The sequence below is a fragment of the Hippoglossus stenolepis genome, chromosome 8, assembly GCF_022539355.2.
Source record: "Hippoglossus stenolepis isolate QCI-W04-F060 chromosome 8, HSTE1.2, whole genome shotgun sequence".
NCBI lineage: Eukaryota > Metazoa > Chordata > Actinopteri > Pleuronectiformes > Pleuronectidae > Hippoglossus > Hippoglossus stenolepis.
In genome coordinates, this window is record NC_061490.1 from 18,878,508 (window position 1) to 18,895,127 (window position 16,620).

Genomic DNA, 16,620 nt, shown 5'->3' on the forward strand with positions numbered 1-16,620 from the left:
TTGAAAGTTCAGTGAAACTCAACTCAGTTTGCAAAACCACGAACTGGAGAATCAGATGCTGTTGCTGTTCTCATGAACTTGCTGTTGTTGTGATCATGAACGTCACTTGCATTGTAGAGTCACAGCCGTCACTGCTACATCGGCTGGTCGCCTGTTAATTCAAAGTTTATGGATATTGAACCTAAACTGCACCAAATTCAACACTGGGCCCTTAACAAAACACAGTGTGTAGCAGAAAAGATGAACAATTGTCAAGATATGCGAGCCACAGATCTCTAGAATTAGTAGACAGATTATTAGATACACACTACTTTCACACATGCAATGAAAGTCGTGTAATCCCACAGGTACTTTTACCTGGAATAACCAAGCAGAATTTGTGCAGATTACCAGGTAATACAGGGATGTAGATTATCCGTATTCAACCCTGCTTGTTATCCCTCCTGTAAAAGTGTAGAGAGTAGAAAAGGTTTAAGTTCTTGCACAGGAAGAAAAAGATGAATTAAGAGCTTCCCCCGTAGCTGTGTGTGTTTTATGTCTGCATGTGTGCGGCAGGAGAGAACCACGGCTACTTGGACGGAGTGTTTACAATACAGCTATACGCGTGTGTCTCCATGTGAATATGGGTTGTTTTTTTTATGTATATGAGACGTGGTCGTGGGGAGTGTGTTTGTATCGGAGTTTGTGTGTTTGTGAGTGGGCAGTGTTTGCTTCCGTTATCAATCCAGGCCAGACGACAGAAGCCCTTTAGTGGAGAGTTAGTTCAGTTTAGCATGAAGATGAGGTTTGCTGGCCTGCGTGTGCCAGCATTACTTTGTCGAGTGCATCCCTGCGTGTGTGTGTGTGTGTGTCAAAGGGTGTGTGTGTGTGTAGGATGTGTGTGTTTGTGTGGTCTTTGATGTCAGCTGGTGGCTGCCGCTGGTTTGAAGATGTGTGCGTTAGGTAATCACAAAACACAATCACTCTGGTCTATTCCTGAACCTCATGCCATTATATATAGCATTCTCCTCATCCACCCACAACCTCTCTCCATTTTGCTCTCTCTCACACATTCTCTCATTTTTTTTCTCCTCCCTTCATTTTCCATCTCTCCTCTGCCTCTGCCACTCCTCATCTCTGTCCTCCATCTCCCACTCCCACACTCACTCCATCTCTGTGTTTTGTTATATATTACTGCTATCTGTTGTTTGTCTCCACTCTCTGGACATTTTTTCTTGTCATCTCTCTTTTTTCCCCTGTTCCATCACCCGCTGCCCCCGAGCCTCACACTCCCCATCGCTAACACTTCCCGCCTCCCCAGCCGTTCTGCACCTCTTCTCCCCCCTCTCACCCTACAACATCCCCTCTTTACCCTTGCTGTCCTCCCCCTCTCCTCCCTTTTTTTTGCCTTCCATCACATGTGCGCACGTCGTTGGAGGGGGAGTATTGATTGCACGCTTGGTTGACAGGCACAGTAATGGAAGACTTTGAGTGTGTGCGCATTTTTGTGTGTGTCTGTGCATATGTGTGGTGCAGGGGTGGGGGCGGGGGTGGGTTGAGTGTTTAAGCAACAGTCTTGGCAATAACTCACCTGACCAAGCATACGGCCACCGGGCAGGCGGGCGGAGAGCGAGAGAGAGAGAGGCGCAAGTTGACAGGGTGCATTTGAAAGCGGCGGAGCCAAATGTAGGGCAACTTTCAAATCACACCCCATTTCGTCCCCGGGGGAAGTCATTTTTGACCGGCCACACCATGTGAAAACAGTGGCAATAAAACGGACGAGCAAATTCAGCAGCTGCAGCCGCCGCTCTCCCTCGCCGTCATATTATATTGTTTTACATTTATCTCAGACATGCAGGAAATCAAAAGCGCAGTTTTTTTCTCGAATCGCGCTTAGCCGCTGCCAAGTCCTGAGCCGCGCTCCTCAATAATCGCCACTGCAGCATGGACAGCAACACACTGTAAGACATACATTGCAGTTAAAATGCTAATACGGGCAATTCAATTAAATCTACGTCTTTACCATCGACCATAACACCGGTTTGTGTCCACTCTTTTATGGATCAGAGAGTTGGTTTCTCTTCTCTCAGGCAGTTTTTGGACATTGTCATGATGATTGCTGAGCTTTATGCAGCAGCTTCTTTTGACAGCACAACAGCTTTTGTTTTACGGCGCTAATCTAATAGACTGAGCCTGTGACATCTGGGTTCAGGTCGGCTGCATTACAAACACTGTACGTATATAAAGCTAATTCCAGTGCATCTGCTGCATGCCAACAGCCTAATTATGTGATCTCCATACCCACCACCAGTAGAATGCGGTGCAAGACTAACAAAGCGTTATCCTCCTTCCTGCTGTCATAATGAGCGGCACATACAGAACATCAATACACGCCTGTACACATGAAATCCCTTTGTGTGAATACATATTGTAGTGCATTCATTCTGTGTACAAAAGTGGAATAATAAAGCCCCTGGGCCCGAAAACAGCGGTAGTACCCTGCAAATAGTGATTCAAACAAATAAGCAATTGAACAAACACACATTTCTCATCCATAATTAAGTTCAACCTGACCTAGATCAAGTATCATGAATGAGGGATTCTAATTTGAGATGCCAGTAGTAAGCAGTATGAAAAATGAATGTGGGTATTCATAATTCTGTAGTAAGTTGCGGAACTTCTAATGCTAATGTACCAGTGAGCTAACTAGATGCATTATGCATTAATTCACCAGTGCTTGGTTCTGATTTACTGAACAATGGAGCAAACAAATGCTAATCCAGCATTAAACACGGTGCTGTTGCATAAATATTCTAACAGACATCGCTCTTAGCATATGCTACCATCTATTAGCATAGAGCCGACAGAGGGGATAACCAGCAGTTTAGCACAAGAAGGACTGGATGTTGTGCAGCAGTGTTTGACCACAGAGCGACAATGGGAATCACTTAATTGATCTTGTGAAGGTCACCTTCAGTTCATGCAGACTCCACATGCAGAAACATGTGCACACGCAGGCCTGAAAGAGCCATTTCCCCTACAAATAGGCACTTTATTTTCTTACATTTCAATGGCTCCTCTGCAGCGAGGCGGCTCTCGTGCTCGGCTGAAACGTGCTTCGTGGAGACGGGTTGAAGAGCCAATCTGTCCTGCTGGTGAGGGGCATTAAATATTGACTTACAGATAGAATCAAGGCCCAAATGGCATGAAATTATTCATCATTTGTCAGACGCGATGTTTTTTGATCATCCGAGTCCTTGTTATTGCTTCAGACCTCTGGCCTCCAGTGCTCCGCTGCTGACCATGGACTGAATCCCATCATACCCATGTGAAGATGAAATATATATTGGAGTTAACAGCTTTCTTCTTTCAAACGCAATCTGAGCAGCTGAAGCACTGATTAACTCTCATCTGGTACGTCTGGAGAATATTTTGGATCCACTCATAACAAAACATACTTTATTCTTAACTGTTGACAGAAGGCAGTTGTATTTGCTTAATGCTTTTTATTTTTAAATCCCACTTTTGTAATTCCTGCGGCAACAAAGTTTTTGAAATAGGACCTTATCGTTTTATATTCCTTTAATTCCTCCCGTGTATATGTATTCAAATTGTGAGTAAAACAAATTGCAGCAATGTGTTGTGGGTTGTTAAAAAGAAAAAAACGTCTAATTTCCATATTTTGGACAGCGTGAGGTTTGCACATTTGTCGCATCACACTGAAGGAAAGTGATGTGCTCATCAACTAAAGTCAAAAGCATCCGTATCCCCAAAACACTGCAGCAAAACTTGTCTTCATTAATCATATTAAGTGGTTGAATCCTCCAAAAGTCCTCAATGAAGCTTCATGCGAGATCCTTGTTCTGTTTTTTAACTGTGCCTGAGAGGCAAAAGAAAAGGAGAGAATGACGCATGTCTGGGGCATCAGGAGACAATTTGAGAAAGCTGTTGTAGGCAAATCATTTAACACAGATGGATACGCAAATAAAAAAAAGAAGCTTTTAATGCAAAACTAATGCAGAGCAGCGTTTTGAAAAGTCGCTCCACATTTTTTGTGTTTTGCTGAATCCCGCTGCCCCTCCGCTCTCCCCTCTCCAGTCACTCCCTATCAGGTCTAATAGGGGGATGTCTCGTCTTGAGCCGAGATGACTTTTAGACTCGGCCATGTGTGACAGAATTATTCAACTTCTTGAAGAGACGCACAACACATTTAGGCAGACTGTGAAATAATTTACGATAAATATTTACCATTAGCCCCTGGTTATACCACAGATCTAATAACGTAATTATGTGACTAATTTGATGTGATTAATTTGTATCATGGCTGGTTGAGTCGTTCAACTAGGCCAGTTAGGATTGGACAAACTGTCTCTAGGCAGTTTTCATGACATAAATACCAATAAATGTATGGACAATTATAGTGTTAAAATAAAATTATAAAAAATATAAATTAATAATAATAACAAAATAAAATAAAGCCGTGATAGGGTAAATGCACAGAAATGTGATTAGTAGCTAAAAACGTGGTCTGCTCAGATGAGAGCAGTTTTTCCTGGACAGCATTTCATTTAAATAAAGGTATTGAAATCAATACCGTCTGAACGCTTAGAAATTAAAATAAAAACTCAGTAAAACTGATAGAAATATTTGATTAAAATGATAATTTATGGCATTATGCAATCCGTATACTGCAAAGTCATTATTTCTCTGCCTCCTCCAGCTGTGTGGCATTTTCTGTACATTTGAGCGACTCCACAATCTGGCAAAGGACATTATGATTATTAAAATATATATGTACTTCGTGGCATTTCCCTTGTGCTGGATACGGCAGAATGAAAGACAACATGGCAGAGAGGGAGTGACATCCACCAAGGTCACGAGCTGCATTCGTACCCGCGTTGTTGTCACGATGAAAAAACATCCCTCAGGGTTTTATCGTTATCCGATCGTTTTTATGACCTTTTCAATATGGATGATGCTGGTTTGTTTCTGTTTTAATGGAATTGCCCATAAATAACTTGATCAATCATTTAGTCCCATACAGCCACTGGGATGGCCTGTGTTTCTTTGTCTGTTCACCCAGACGTTCAGCGAGAAGAAATAAACTTACCTTGAATGGTTTTGTGTTATTTCAGATTTCTTTATTTATATACTTATGGATTGAGAATTAGTTTTTTTCTGTGACAGTCGGATTTTCCCATTATAGTAACACGAAGGCCAAAGTCAGTATTATCTACGAAGACACAGACTTCAGATTGTCACTGAGTCAACACAGATTGGCGCTGGAGTCTGGAGTCGCATGGTATTATTCATGGCTTATATTTACCATCTGGCACTAATGCAAAGTTCTCATCTATTTTAGCAGCTGCTTCAATAGTAAATTGTATTTTTCATGCGTTTATCCCGAGGCTCAATCCCCTTAACACAACCAGAAAACTATGTCAGATGAAGAAACATGAAGTAAACAAGATAATTACTCTATTTGTATTCATTAAATTTAGTTCTTATTTTAATTTATTGCCTGAAATGTAAATGTGTTTCAGGAACGGATGAAGAAAGAAGGGATGTGGTGATAGGTTGTTGGATTCAGGCAGGAGGTGGAACTGGGCAGCATGTCATTACAAATTCCTATTTATTATTAAAACACAGACTCTGTATTGTTTATAGGCGTGAATGGGAGTGTGAGTGGTTGTTTGGCCCTGTGATACGCTGGCGAGCTGTTCAGGGTGTGAAGTGATAATATGGATAATGGATAGAGGGATGGATATTAAAACGATTGAGTTAAATGTCTGTTCACTGAGAGACTCGAAAAACGTTTCACAATACCTGCAGTGATCATGAAAATCCCTCTTACTTAAAAATGATTTAACTCTTGTTCATTTATTACACATCCATGCACATGTTCCTCGAGCAGAGGTAAAACTAAATCTCGCAGATCTCATTGTGAAATCCTCTGAAACAATGTATTTTTTCTTCAACGGTTTACCTCTGCAGGAGAGTTGCCGTCATCCATCTCCTGAATGAGAGCAGTAGCTTGCCCTACATATTTTGGTCTTTGCATAGTTACTTTGCATAGTTGCAAATGAATCCATCGCAGATGTTGAAGTGAATCTGAGAAGTGCAGTCAGAGAGAATTTGTCTCTTGCCCTGGGCAACTGAAACAAAAAACCAAAACAACAAAAAAACAAAGAAACAAATTTGAGCAGGCTGCTTTTTTCTGCAGAGCAAATTAGTGCAGACGAAAACACGAGCCAGAAATCCTACATGTGGGTTAAACTTGAAACACAAGAGCCCTTTCACGGCCCTCCATTGCCCCTTTATTTGTTTTTTTTTGGGCTTCTCTCTTCTCCTCCTCTATCCTCGCTGATAGTGTGATGGCTCGCCCTGATTTCAGATGACCAATTTTAGATGTAGTCGTGGGTGACAGAATTATACAACAACATGAGTGGACACGCAACATGTCCGAGTCATACAGTACACACACACACACACACACACGAGTCCGGCGCCGCCTGCACGCTTGTTCCCAGTCACGTAGCAAAAAACACATTCTTTCCGTTTCTGCCGGAGCACAGTCTGAAAAACACACACTGCAGCAGCAACGTAGCCCCGCCTCACAGGACCAGTGGGCTCTGACTCCCCGATCACTCATTTACCTGTTCCATCACCAGCTCCCTCTCTCCCCTCTCTCTCTCTCTCTCTCTCTCTCTCTCTCTCTCTCTCTCTCTCTCTCTCTCTCTCCTTCCTCTCTCTCCCTCCATCTCCCTCACACTCCCCACTTCCCACTCCCTCCTCCTCTCATCTCCGACTCTGTTGCCACGGCAGCAAAACCTGACAATGAGAGAGGGAGAGGGGGGAGAGAGAGAGCGCGAGGCAGAGAGAACAAATGCCATCTGAGTCATTTAATCCACAACCCTTGTATATGTGTGTACGTGTGTGCGGCCATGAAGGTGAATATATTGGGCATGTTTGCGTGGATCTCTATGTATCTGTAGTGTGTGTGAATATCTGATGTGTGTGTGTGTGTGCGGCGCGTGGGTGTCTAAGTGGGAGAGCTGTGTGGAGTCGGTTCATCGGTTCACCACTGAGCTATGGCAGTGCACACATCCTGCCTCTGTCTGTCCCTCTGTACACAGCAGTGTTGTTTCCGTTTTCACTGTAAATAGCCGGTTACTTTAAAGTACTATGTCCTCAGCAGCTGCAGGGATCCACAAACCGTCTGCGTTGTTCAGCCTTTGTGCTGCGACTGATTGAAAAAACTTCTGACTCTGAAACGCTTTCATCATGCAACATAGCTCCTCTGCGTCAGTCGTCAGCTGAAACGTATCGGAGGTTTCTGTGCTAATGTGACGTCCTGATGCCTCGTCAAATCAAGTCAGGGGTTATCTGCGAAGACCAGTACGACACACAAACGTCTCAGTTCATCTCAATGGGCTTAACGGGCTCACACCACTGGTATAAACTGTCTAAGAAGACAAGAAAAATACTATTCACACACGCTCACAAAACCCTGAAGCACATATGCAAAAAAAAAGTAAGAAGTCTCAGGAGAGGCAATTCAAGAAGACACCCCTCCTCCTCGGCTGGCTGGCTCTGCAGCGGCAAAAGTAGTTGAAAGAAGAAAACTACTAAGAATGAGCAGAAAATTGTAACAGTTCAAAACACAAGGGATTTACAGTCCAACAATGGGATTATAATAAGTCAAACACTTAAGTATGTACCATGTTATTATACAAAATCCTACCACACAACCCAAACCAGCCATTTGAGATGGAATTGAAAATCCACTGTGACGTCCATCTGATAGTTAACACTGATTTCAACTGACAGCGCTCTATTCTCACCCAGACATTGTTCTCTTTGCAGCGCCATGTGTAATAATATCACTCTTTCCAAGGCTTTGTTCTGAATGCAAATTCGAGCTCTCCAAACAAGCCAGGGGGCGAGAGAGTTCAAGGAGAGCTTCCTAATTGTGATTAAACTGCTGCGCTTATATAAGCCACAGCTGCAACAAGTGGGACCTGCGTCGACAGCTAGTGACACTGAACAGCACATCTTTTTTAAACAGCTCCTGGGGAGAGCGGTGCTCTGAGCTTCAACCCCCCCTCTCCTCCTCATCCCACACACACACACACACACACACACACACTATACACACACACTCTGATCTGATCAGCGGGTGGTACGAAAGGCTGAGATGCAAACTCACTGCTGGCATGTACAAACAAACAGCGCACAGACATGCTCTGCCGTCGAGAAAACAAAAAAGACATGCTCTCACGTTGAACCAAGCAAACACACACACACACACACACACTCTCAGACAATGTTCCTTGAACCTTCCTCAAGAGTGTATGTGTGTGTGTGTGCGTGTGTGTGTGTGTGTGTAGCGCCAGTGCCCGCCTGTGTGTTTTTCTGTGTATGTTTAGGCGTGACATACTCGGATGTGACAGTGTCTCAGGAGCACGGTGGTTCCCCAAGCAGGCGGTGTCACTGACTGAGGGCCTCTTTGTCAAGAAGAACTCTGGGAAGAATTTATCCACGTCCAATGAAGAGAGGGAGACGGGAGAGTGTGTGTGTGTGGGTGTGGGGGTGGTGGTGGTGGTGGAGGAGGGTAGGACTGTAACAGAGAAAGTGTACTGTTGAGATTGAGGAGACGGGCGAGAGCCAAGATAGGGAGAGAGAAGAGAGAGGTCAGTGAGGAGACAGGGGTATGGAGTGTTCCTGAGGCAAAGAGACAAAATAGATGGTGGCTGAGTGAGAGGAGATACAGGCGGAGGGGTGGGGGGGTGGGGAGGAGAGGCGGAGAGGTGGAAATGAGGGATCGGCGCGTCTGCACACCTGCTGAGGGGAGGACAAGGTGAAAACGTGTAGGAGGCACGTGTTGACTGATGAACGTAAACACCTGTACGATCTAAGAACAGCCCTCAAAGCTTCTTCATTAAAGCTGCACCTGAGGATTATTTTCCCTTTTTATTCCTCTGTGTTTTATTGTTTTGACCGTTTTCTCCGACAATTTACAAAGAGCATACGTGCAAATCACTTTGCTGCATAAATGAAACATCTGGGCACTGACGTCAAACCCAAAAAAGGATTTATTAATTTAAGTAGCCTAAGAAGAGTTCTTAGGCTAGGTGATCTTTTGTCTGACTTTTTCCACCTGCTCTACAAATTCTCCTTCACTTAAATCACACTCTCCCGGGGTCCAAAGTGACATTGTCAAAAAGGTTTTATTCCACCATGAACAAAAACCCAAAGAGATTCAACCTACAACCATATAAAACAGTGAAAAGCCAAAAATTCAACATTTGAACAGCAAATGTTTGTCCTTTTTACTTCATAAATAATTCAAATGTTGTCAAATTGTTGATTACTTGTCAGTCATTCTCATAACGTTATGTGTTTCAAACCTCTCTTTGAACACTGGATTTATGTCCATATTGAACATACCTGTCAATCTGTGTTCGGTGCAAGTTAATAGATACAAATGCACTTTTAAAAACTCCCTCACTTGAACCGTGTAGAAGGATTATATGTTTTCTGTGTTTTTACAGAATCGTGCAGAGTATCAATGTTCTGTCTGCTAATAACTTCTGTTTGATGTAGATTCAGCACCGTTTTGAAGCTGCACTTTGTGATGTTCCTGTATTAGACATTATCAGATGCTTATTTTTTTTTCGTTACTAAATCGAGGGGAACTCCACTCAGAAGCAAACATTCAAATGTGGGAGCTTTGGTTTATTGCCTCCGCCGAGGAGATCATGTTTTCGTCTGCGTTTGTTTGTTAGTAAGCATTATTATGCAGAAACTGCTGAGGAGTGATCACAGAAGGAAACTAGTTCATTTTGGTGCAGATCCAGGACATTTTTAAAAATCTTTTCTAACATTTGCTTTGATTTCTCAGAGAGTAATTCGTGGGTCGATATATTAATGAGTGTGTGTAATTTGGTGCGAATCCCCCAGAAATCCAGATCTAGTGAATTTGTTGGGCCTTGGTGTAGGAACGCACTTCATGCTGCACTTCTACTGTTCATGTTATGTTGTCACCCCATTTTATACGATTTAGTTTGCATTTAGAATAGTTTACCGCATTTACCTTTTCTTATTACATTTGACCAAGCTAATGTAACCTTTAACCCAATATTCTGCTTTCAGATAAATATGTTCAGAAATCTAATTTGAGATGTACAGACCAGCCCCCCCGGCCGAACAACATCACATGAATTAATCATATTTTCTTCAAATGTTGAACCTGGCATGTCTGAAATCCAAACTTCTCAAAAGCCCGAGAACCAAGAGAGTCAATAAGAAGGAAATGTGAAGGTAAAAACAGGAAATGTAGACGCAGAAGAGAAAGGGAGGAGCGGAGAGACGAGGGTATGGAGAAGAGGGCAAAGGGAAGACAGAGGAGAAAGGCGGAGAGGTTGAGTTTGGAGGTCGTAGAGGGAGAAAGTGCAGTGTCAGTACGATGAAGACCACGTGATGCTGCTTTGATATTAGAAAGCAGTAAACACTTAATGATGCAGAAGGCCAATGGAGGTGAGACCCTTCTTATCCACACACCAAACTCCCCCATGTTGTCTCGGGGTAAACAAATTCTCCTGGCTCGCTGTGCTCACTCAGCGACAGTGGCCCGGCAGCCTTCAGTCAACAATGACTACAGACTGTGAGAGGAACGAGCAAAATAACATGTCTGTCCCACAATGACTGGCAGTGCAGTCTTCTTAAATCCACAGCCACTGAAGCCGTTCCACTCGCAAATTCAATTATGAGAATGATTCATCCCTCCATTATGATAACTGTCAGATTTTCTTGTGTCATACAATATGGCAGAAGGGGTAAAACAAATGATTTGCCAGTCCCCCTCAATCCCCTAACAACGACACCCTTCTCTTCTTCTCCCCCCTCCCCTCAAGCCGCTTTTCTCCAGCGGAGTTCTTGTTGTCTTTCTTGGCATCCCTCTTTCCCTTCACTCCTCCCCTGCAATCGCTCATCCTGCTTCCACTGCTTTAGTCTCTGTTCATCCTCCCCTCATCTGCCCGGGGGTGTACGCCGAGATAGCGCTCCCTCATTTTCAGATTTCCTCTATAACTCCCCCTTCCCTCCCCCCTCCTTCCATCCCACTCTGGCCCTTCCCTTTGCCTCTCTTCCCTCACCTTCCCCCTCCTTCTCTCTCTCTCTCTCTCTCTCTCTCTCTCTCTCTCTCTCTCTCTCTCTCCCCCTCCCTCCCTCTCCAGATAATTAAGATCTCTGAATTTACGGTTTTCTCTTTTATAATAGGCTCTGCAGACACTATAAGCAAGTCGCCAAGTCTCGGGCACAAACGCACAAAGAAGAACAGCAAACACACAAAAATGCATTTGCCTTCACACACACACACTGAGATGAATGCATGCAGCAAGCAGCTAAATCTCCAACCGGGATGAACGTCCCCTCTCCCTGTCTCTCTCTCCCCCTCTCTCTCCCCCTGCCTCTCTCGCTCTCTTCCACTCACACACATACACGCACAGAGCAAGTTGGGATATTTATGTATTTTTGCTTTTGTGTATTTCTCAGCGGTGCCAGCATGCGGGGTGACTTACAGCAGGGTGCAGAATGAAAGCGAGCGAGGGGGGCTAGAGGCAGTGTTTTTTTTTTTGTACGGCTCAGACTAGTCTGGCTCTGCTCGGCCCTCTCGCTGCTCCAGCTCCCTGCAGACTGACACCCGACTGCTACAGGGACTCAGCCCTCGTACTGCTACAACAACAGAGCACGTACAGCACCCAGACACACAGTCCTCGCAGATTAAACACGGCAATACTATCTCTGTTTTCTTTTCTCTCTGACTGTATCTGCTTCCCCTCCGCCTCGTTCGACTACATCAACTTGTTTCCCTTCAGTCTCCTGCAGTGCTGCGGGCAGATCCTTGGCTTCATTTAACTACTAATGTCACAACGTGGTTTTAATCATGTAGTTTCACCTAGATGGAGGTTTTTTTATTCAAATGAAACACGGATAAACAGTCAACTTGCAAAAGAAGAACATCAAGCAACAAATAGAAAAAAAAACTAGAATTAGCGAGATGAGTGATGATGAATATCGAAGAGTAAGGTTTTAAACTCTCAGAGAGTAAAAGGAACATGTGCTTTGCATAAAGGTTGGTACAAAGTCTCGGATATTTAAGGTAATGTTTTTGTTGGATTGTGCTCAACAGGATTTAAATGAGAGTGTCTGGAAGCGTTGGCAGCCGAGCTTCAGAGACGGATGCCATGATTATCCATTCCTGTCAGTAAGTAAGAGCAGAGAACACTGACGACTCATTAGTGATAAAACATCCGGCGCTGTGATAAACAGGGTTTAATGCTGAAGTAATGATGGAGCAACATAACAAAACAGAATATATGTGTTATACCTATTGGATTATTGTTATTGATGAATTACTATAATATAATCATTATTTTTAGTGTTGTAGGCTGGTGATGTGGAGCTAAGTTTAACCACGTCTAATGTTCGGTGCTTCATTCAGAACCATGAATCACATTATATGAGTAGATCATATACTGCGCAGTATAATCTTAGCTACAATTAGTCACATCAAATTAATGTGGTTGACTTTGAATCGTTCCCTCAGTCAGTGGATGAAAAGTAAAAGCTAATATAAAAACCTGAGTACAGCACTTGAGTAAATGTACTTTCCACCGCTGCACTTCTGTATTTCCATCTCTATCCGTACTCTGCGTCTCTCTTTCTGCAGAAACACTTTCCAATCTCGTCTCTCTGCGTTCAATTTTCTTCTTTTATTCCCTCACCGTCCTCAGCCTATTCCTCTCTGTTTCGTCTTTTTTCTCTCTCTCTCATTCCCTATACTTCTATCACAGCTTTCCATCTCCTCCACCCAACCCCTTCTTCTTCTTCTTCTTCTTCTTCTTCTTCTTCTTCTTCTTCTTCTTCTTCTTCTTCTTCTTCTTCTTCTTCTTCTTCTTCTTCTTCTTCTTCTTCTTCTTCTTCTTCTTCTCCTCAGAGTACAGATGCTGTAATCTTCTCTGTCTAATGCTGTCAATAGCTCTCAATAACAATGAAATAGCACCGGTTCCATCCCATCATTGATGAAGGCATAGCCTCAGCGAGGATCTTATTCGTCATCATGGCAATCTGCTTCCTGGTAATAGCCAATCAGATGGCTCCTGTGAAATGCAGTGGTCCCATGATAGGTTCCCCATTGTTTTGATTGACTGCACCTGAGGGCCCGCCACTTCAGCCGGGCTCGATCAATATGCCATCACACTCGCACTCTCGTTCATACATGCCCTGGAATAAACACACAGGTCCAGACGCCGAACACACACTTTGGCGAAGAGTAAATTGAGAAAGAGACCACTGGTGTGGGAGGCAAACAGAATACAGTAGTAATAGGCAACACAATGGAGTAGACTGTGCAACACAACACGCAGCTGTGCCGGTCATTAGCTGCACCTCGCTGCGTGTTCAGAATAATCAGATCTGTGATACTTCTCTGTGTCATAGGTCTACATGTGCAGCATTATACACATTTACACAAATATATTAACAGCATGAAGAAGTAATTATTCCCCTGCACCTTTAATGTAACACACTGTGTTAGAACAAGACTGATTTATCGGAAACGTGTGTGGGGGAAAAAAACGAGGCTACTCCCACTGTGTGGCTGTTATTTTATTTTGTGTCACACGTACAGATGGCCTTACATAAGCCCTGCCTCTGTTCACTTTGAGCCGGGGTAACCATAATGAGAGCAACGCGTCTATTTGCACAGTGTGTCGCATGCTATTAGTAGTACAAACGTGTTTGTGCACACGTTGGCCCACCCTCTGACACAACAACCCCCCGAAACAAGACGTACGTGAAGTTAGACAGGGAGGAAAGGGAGGGCAGTTAATTGCACGGAGAACAGACACAAAAAGAAAAGGACAAAGACGTCATCGTGGGTTCAGGAGAGGTGAAGAGGAATTCAAAGCACATAGTTGCTGATTTTTTTTTTTTTGATGTGCCTTAAACATCAAAGTGAGACAAGTGTTGGAAAGGTGAACGTGAAAGAAAGAAGAAAAACAGAAGATTTCAAAGTAAAACAGGCTGCGTGTTGTGAGATGATGGATGTTCGTTAAACACGGTGATGGAGGGGCCGCACTCGTAGCTCACCTGGTTAAACGTGCTCTGTATAATGAGTTTCATTTCAACACAACAGTGGCAGCCAGTCCACTGCGTCTGCCTCTTTGATGTACACATGTGTACTCATTTCTCCCTCGCATGCACTTATCAGGGTCAAAGGTCAACCCTCTGCCGCTCACGTCCCCCTCTCTCTGCAAGGGTCAATTAAAGGTCGTGAACTGAGCATCTCAGCCGTCTGTCAGGCCCGTCTAAAGCTCGGACCGGTGAACCAGACATTTGAAACAATCCCGGGTCAACAGCCCGCCCCTCCCTCTACAGTCCCTCGCCTGCCTGTCACACAACACTCGTTGTCCTCTCCTCTGTCTTCAACCCTCCCTTCATTTCTCCATCCTTTCACACTGCCGTGTCATGTTGTCAGTCAGTGCATGGCTGTGTCACTCGTGGAGAGGGCTGCTGGGCGCCGGTGGTGCACAGCCGAGCGCTCTTTGTGTGCTTTTTTATCTCTCCTGTGTGTGTTTAGTGGTGACGGTGGGAGTTATGGAAATGTGAGGGAGTGTAGGGTATGTTTTTTTTATTCGTGATCAAGGCAGTTGTCTTTGTGCTTGTGAGTCTGTGTGTGTGTGTGTGTGTGTGTGTGTGTGTGTGTGTGTGTGTGTGTGTGTGTGTGTGTGTGTGTGTGTGTGTGTGTGTGTGTGTGTGTGTGTGTGTGTGATGCAGTGTTCCTATGTGGCTGTGTTTGCATCTGTTTATATGAATTTATGCATGTATAAGTACAGTGTAGATGAGTGAATTCACGCTGACACGTGCACAGTTACTGTGATGCTGTCTTTGAGCTGCCTCTGGAGATCTCTTCAAGGCTGAATCCTGTCACTGCTAAACGGCCGACTTTCTACATGAGACATTACTAGAGACGAGCGTGTGTGTGTGTGTGTGTGTGTGTGTGTGTGTGTGTGTGTGTGTGTGTGTGTACTGTATTTTATAATGAAATGGGCTGTGTGTGTGTGAACGGGGCCGGACTGCCTTTGTGATGTGACAGTGAACATCTTCACAGCTGAGGATAAAAGTGTATTCTATGTGCTGTCAAATTAAAGGTACACCCACTACATGGAAACAGCAGAGGAAGCTGAAGATAAGCTGCAGGATGACAATTTAAAGGAAGATGAGAATGGTTGTATGTGTTTCCAGTAACAAGCGGTTCGTCCTTTGTTTCTACAGGTGGTGGTACAGGCAGCCAGCAGACCATTCTCCATGAGGAGCAGTAGAAGATGCCGGCTCTGCCAGCACTGCTGCTGTCAATACACATCCTCTCCTTCCTGCTAGTCACCATGCCGCCACGCTCCCTCAGTCAGGCCCCCCTGCTCTCCTCGGTCCGAATGGGTGAGTGGTCAGCTGTTCCTCCACCTCCTCCTCCTCCTCACCTTGCTCATCATATACTTCTCATGGTTGGTTTTCAGCCTGCGTCAGTGCCTCACAGAGTTTTTTGCCACATTGAGCTGGACAGTAAGAGCCAGGGTGACAGGAAAGCATTTCAAAGCCAAATTAGCACTTATAATGTTGTCCTAACTGAGCTAATGCAGTAAAACCTTTTAGTAGAAACTTGCAGCAAAAGTTTAGCCATCTCTCTCTCTCTCTCTCTCTCTCTCAATCGCAAGCCAAAGAGTGATTGGCAGATACAAGTTTCTCTCAGAGGCTCTGTTGCAGTATCAAGTTTTCAGTTTTAACCATGAAATCTTCACCAGGAGCAGGCAGAGGTGCCAGATACATGCAACCAACCACTTTACTCTTAAAAGTTTAAAATATCACTGGATCTGCTGGATTCAGGTGCAGGTAAGAATACCTGCATAGTATCAGAAAATCGAAATTGACTTTTTGTGTGTGAGCTCCTGTGCATGTCAAGGTTTTACTGACTCCCATCAGATCAGCTGATGGTCTTCTGGTGGTTCCCAGAGCCCGATTGACTGTGATGCCTTTGCAGTACAGGCCCCCAAAATCTGTAATGACTCACCAGCTGAGATCAGAAAGGCCACATCTGTTATATTTCTTTTTATTATTAGGTCGTAAATATAGACTCATCACACCAACAAATATGACCCACCTTTGTACAGATGTTTGTAGTGTTGATTTAATTTTTTTTATTTGATTTCATGGCTATGATCAGTAAGATTATATTCTTCAAAGGACTAGTTCAGCATATTGGTTAAGATTGGTTATTTGCTCTCTCGCCGGATTGATACCATTGTCATGTCTGTACATGTCTCTATAAATAATAAGCGTAAATATCCTGAATACAGGTGCCACAATCTTACACTTTTGACGTCATTGGAGCCCGATTCTTCACATCAGATTCAGCGCTGTGGGTGGAGCCTTGGTATTGAGGTCCCACCGATACATGAGCTTGACCAATTGCGAGTCTCAGATGTCAATCATTATATTGACAACTAACTAAATGATTAAAACACTCTAATCACATTAAACTCAAATGAGCACTTGAACTAACATCAATGTGGTTTGGTTTAT

The 16,620-nt window shown here is 43.9% G+C and overlaps 1 protein-coding gene across 2 annotated transcripts in view; it reads left to right on the plus strand.

The window, feature by feature from the left end:
* grik5 (glutamate receptor, ionotropic, kainate 5) overlaps window positions 1–16,620 on the plus strand; it is an 84,079-nt gene that overhangs the window by 33,427 nt on the left and 34,032 nt on the right. For both annotated transcript variants that reach the window (XM_035164533.2, XM_035164538.2), the window contains exon 4: window positions 15,319–15,480. In XM_035164533.2, the coding sequence (XP_035020424.1) occupies window positions 15,369–15,480 (112 nt within the window). In that variant the 5' untranslated portion in view covers window positions 15,319–15,368. The remainder of the gene's footprint in view (window positions 1–15,318; window positions 15,481–16,620) is intronic.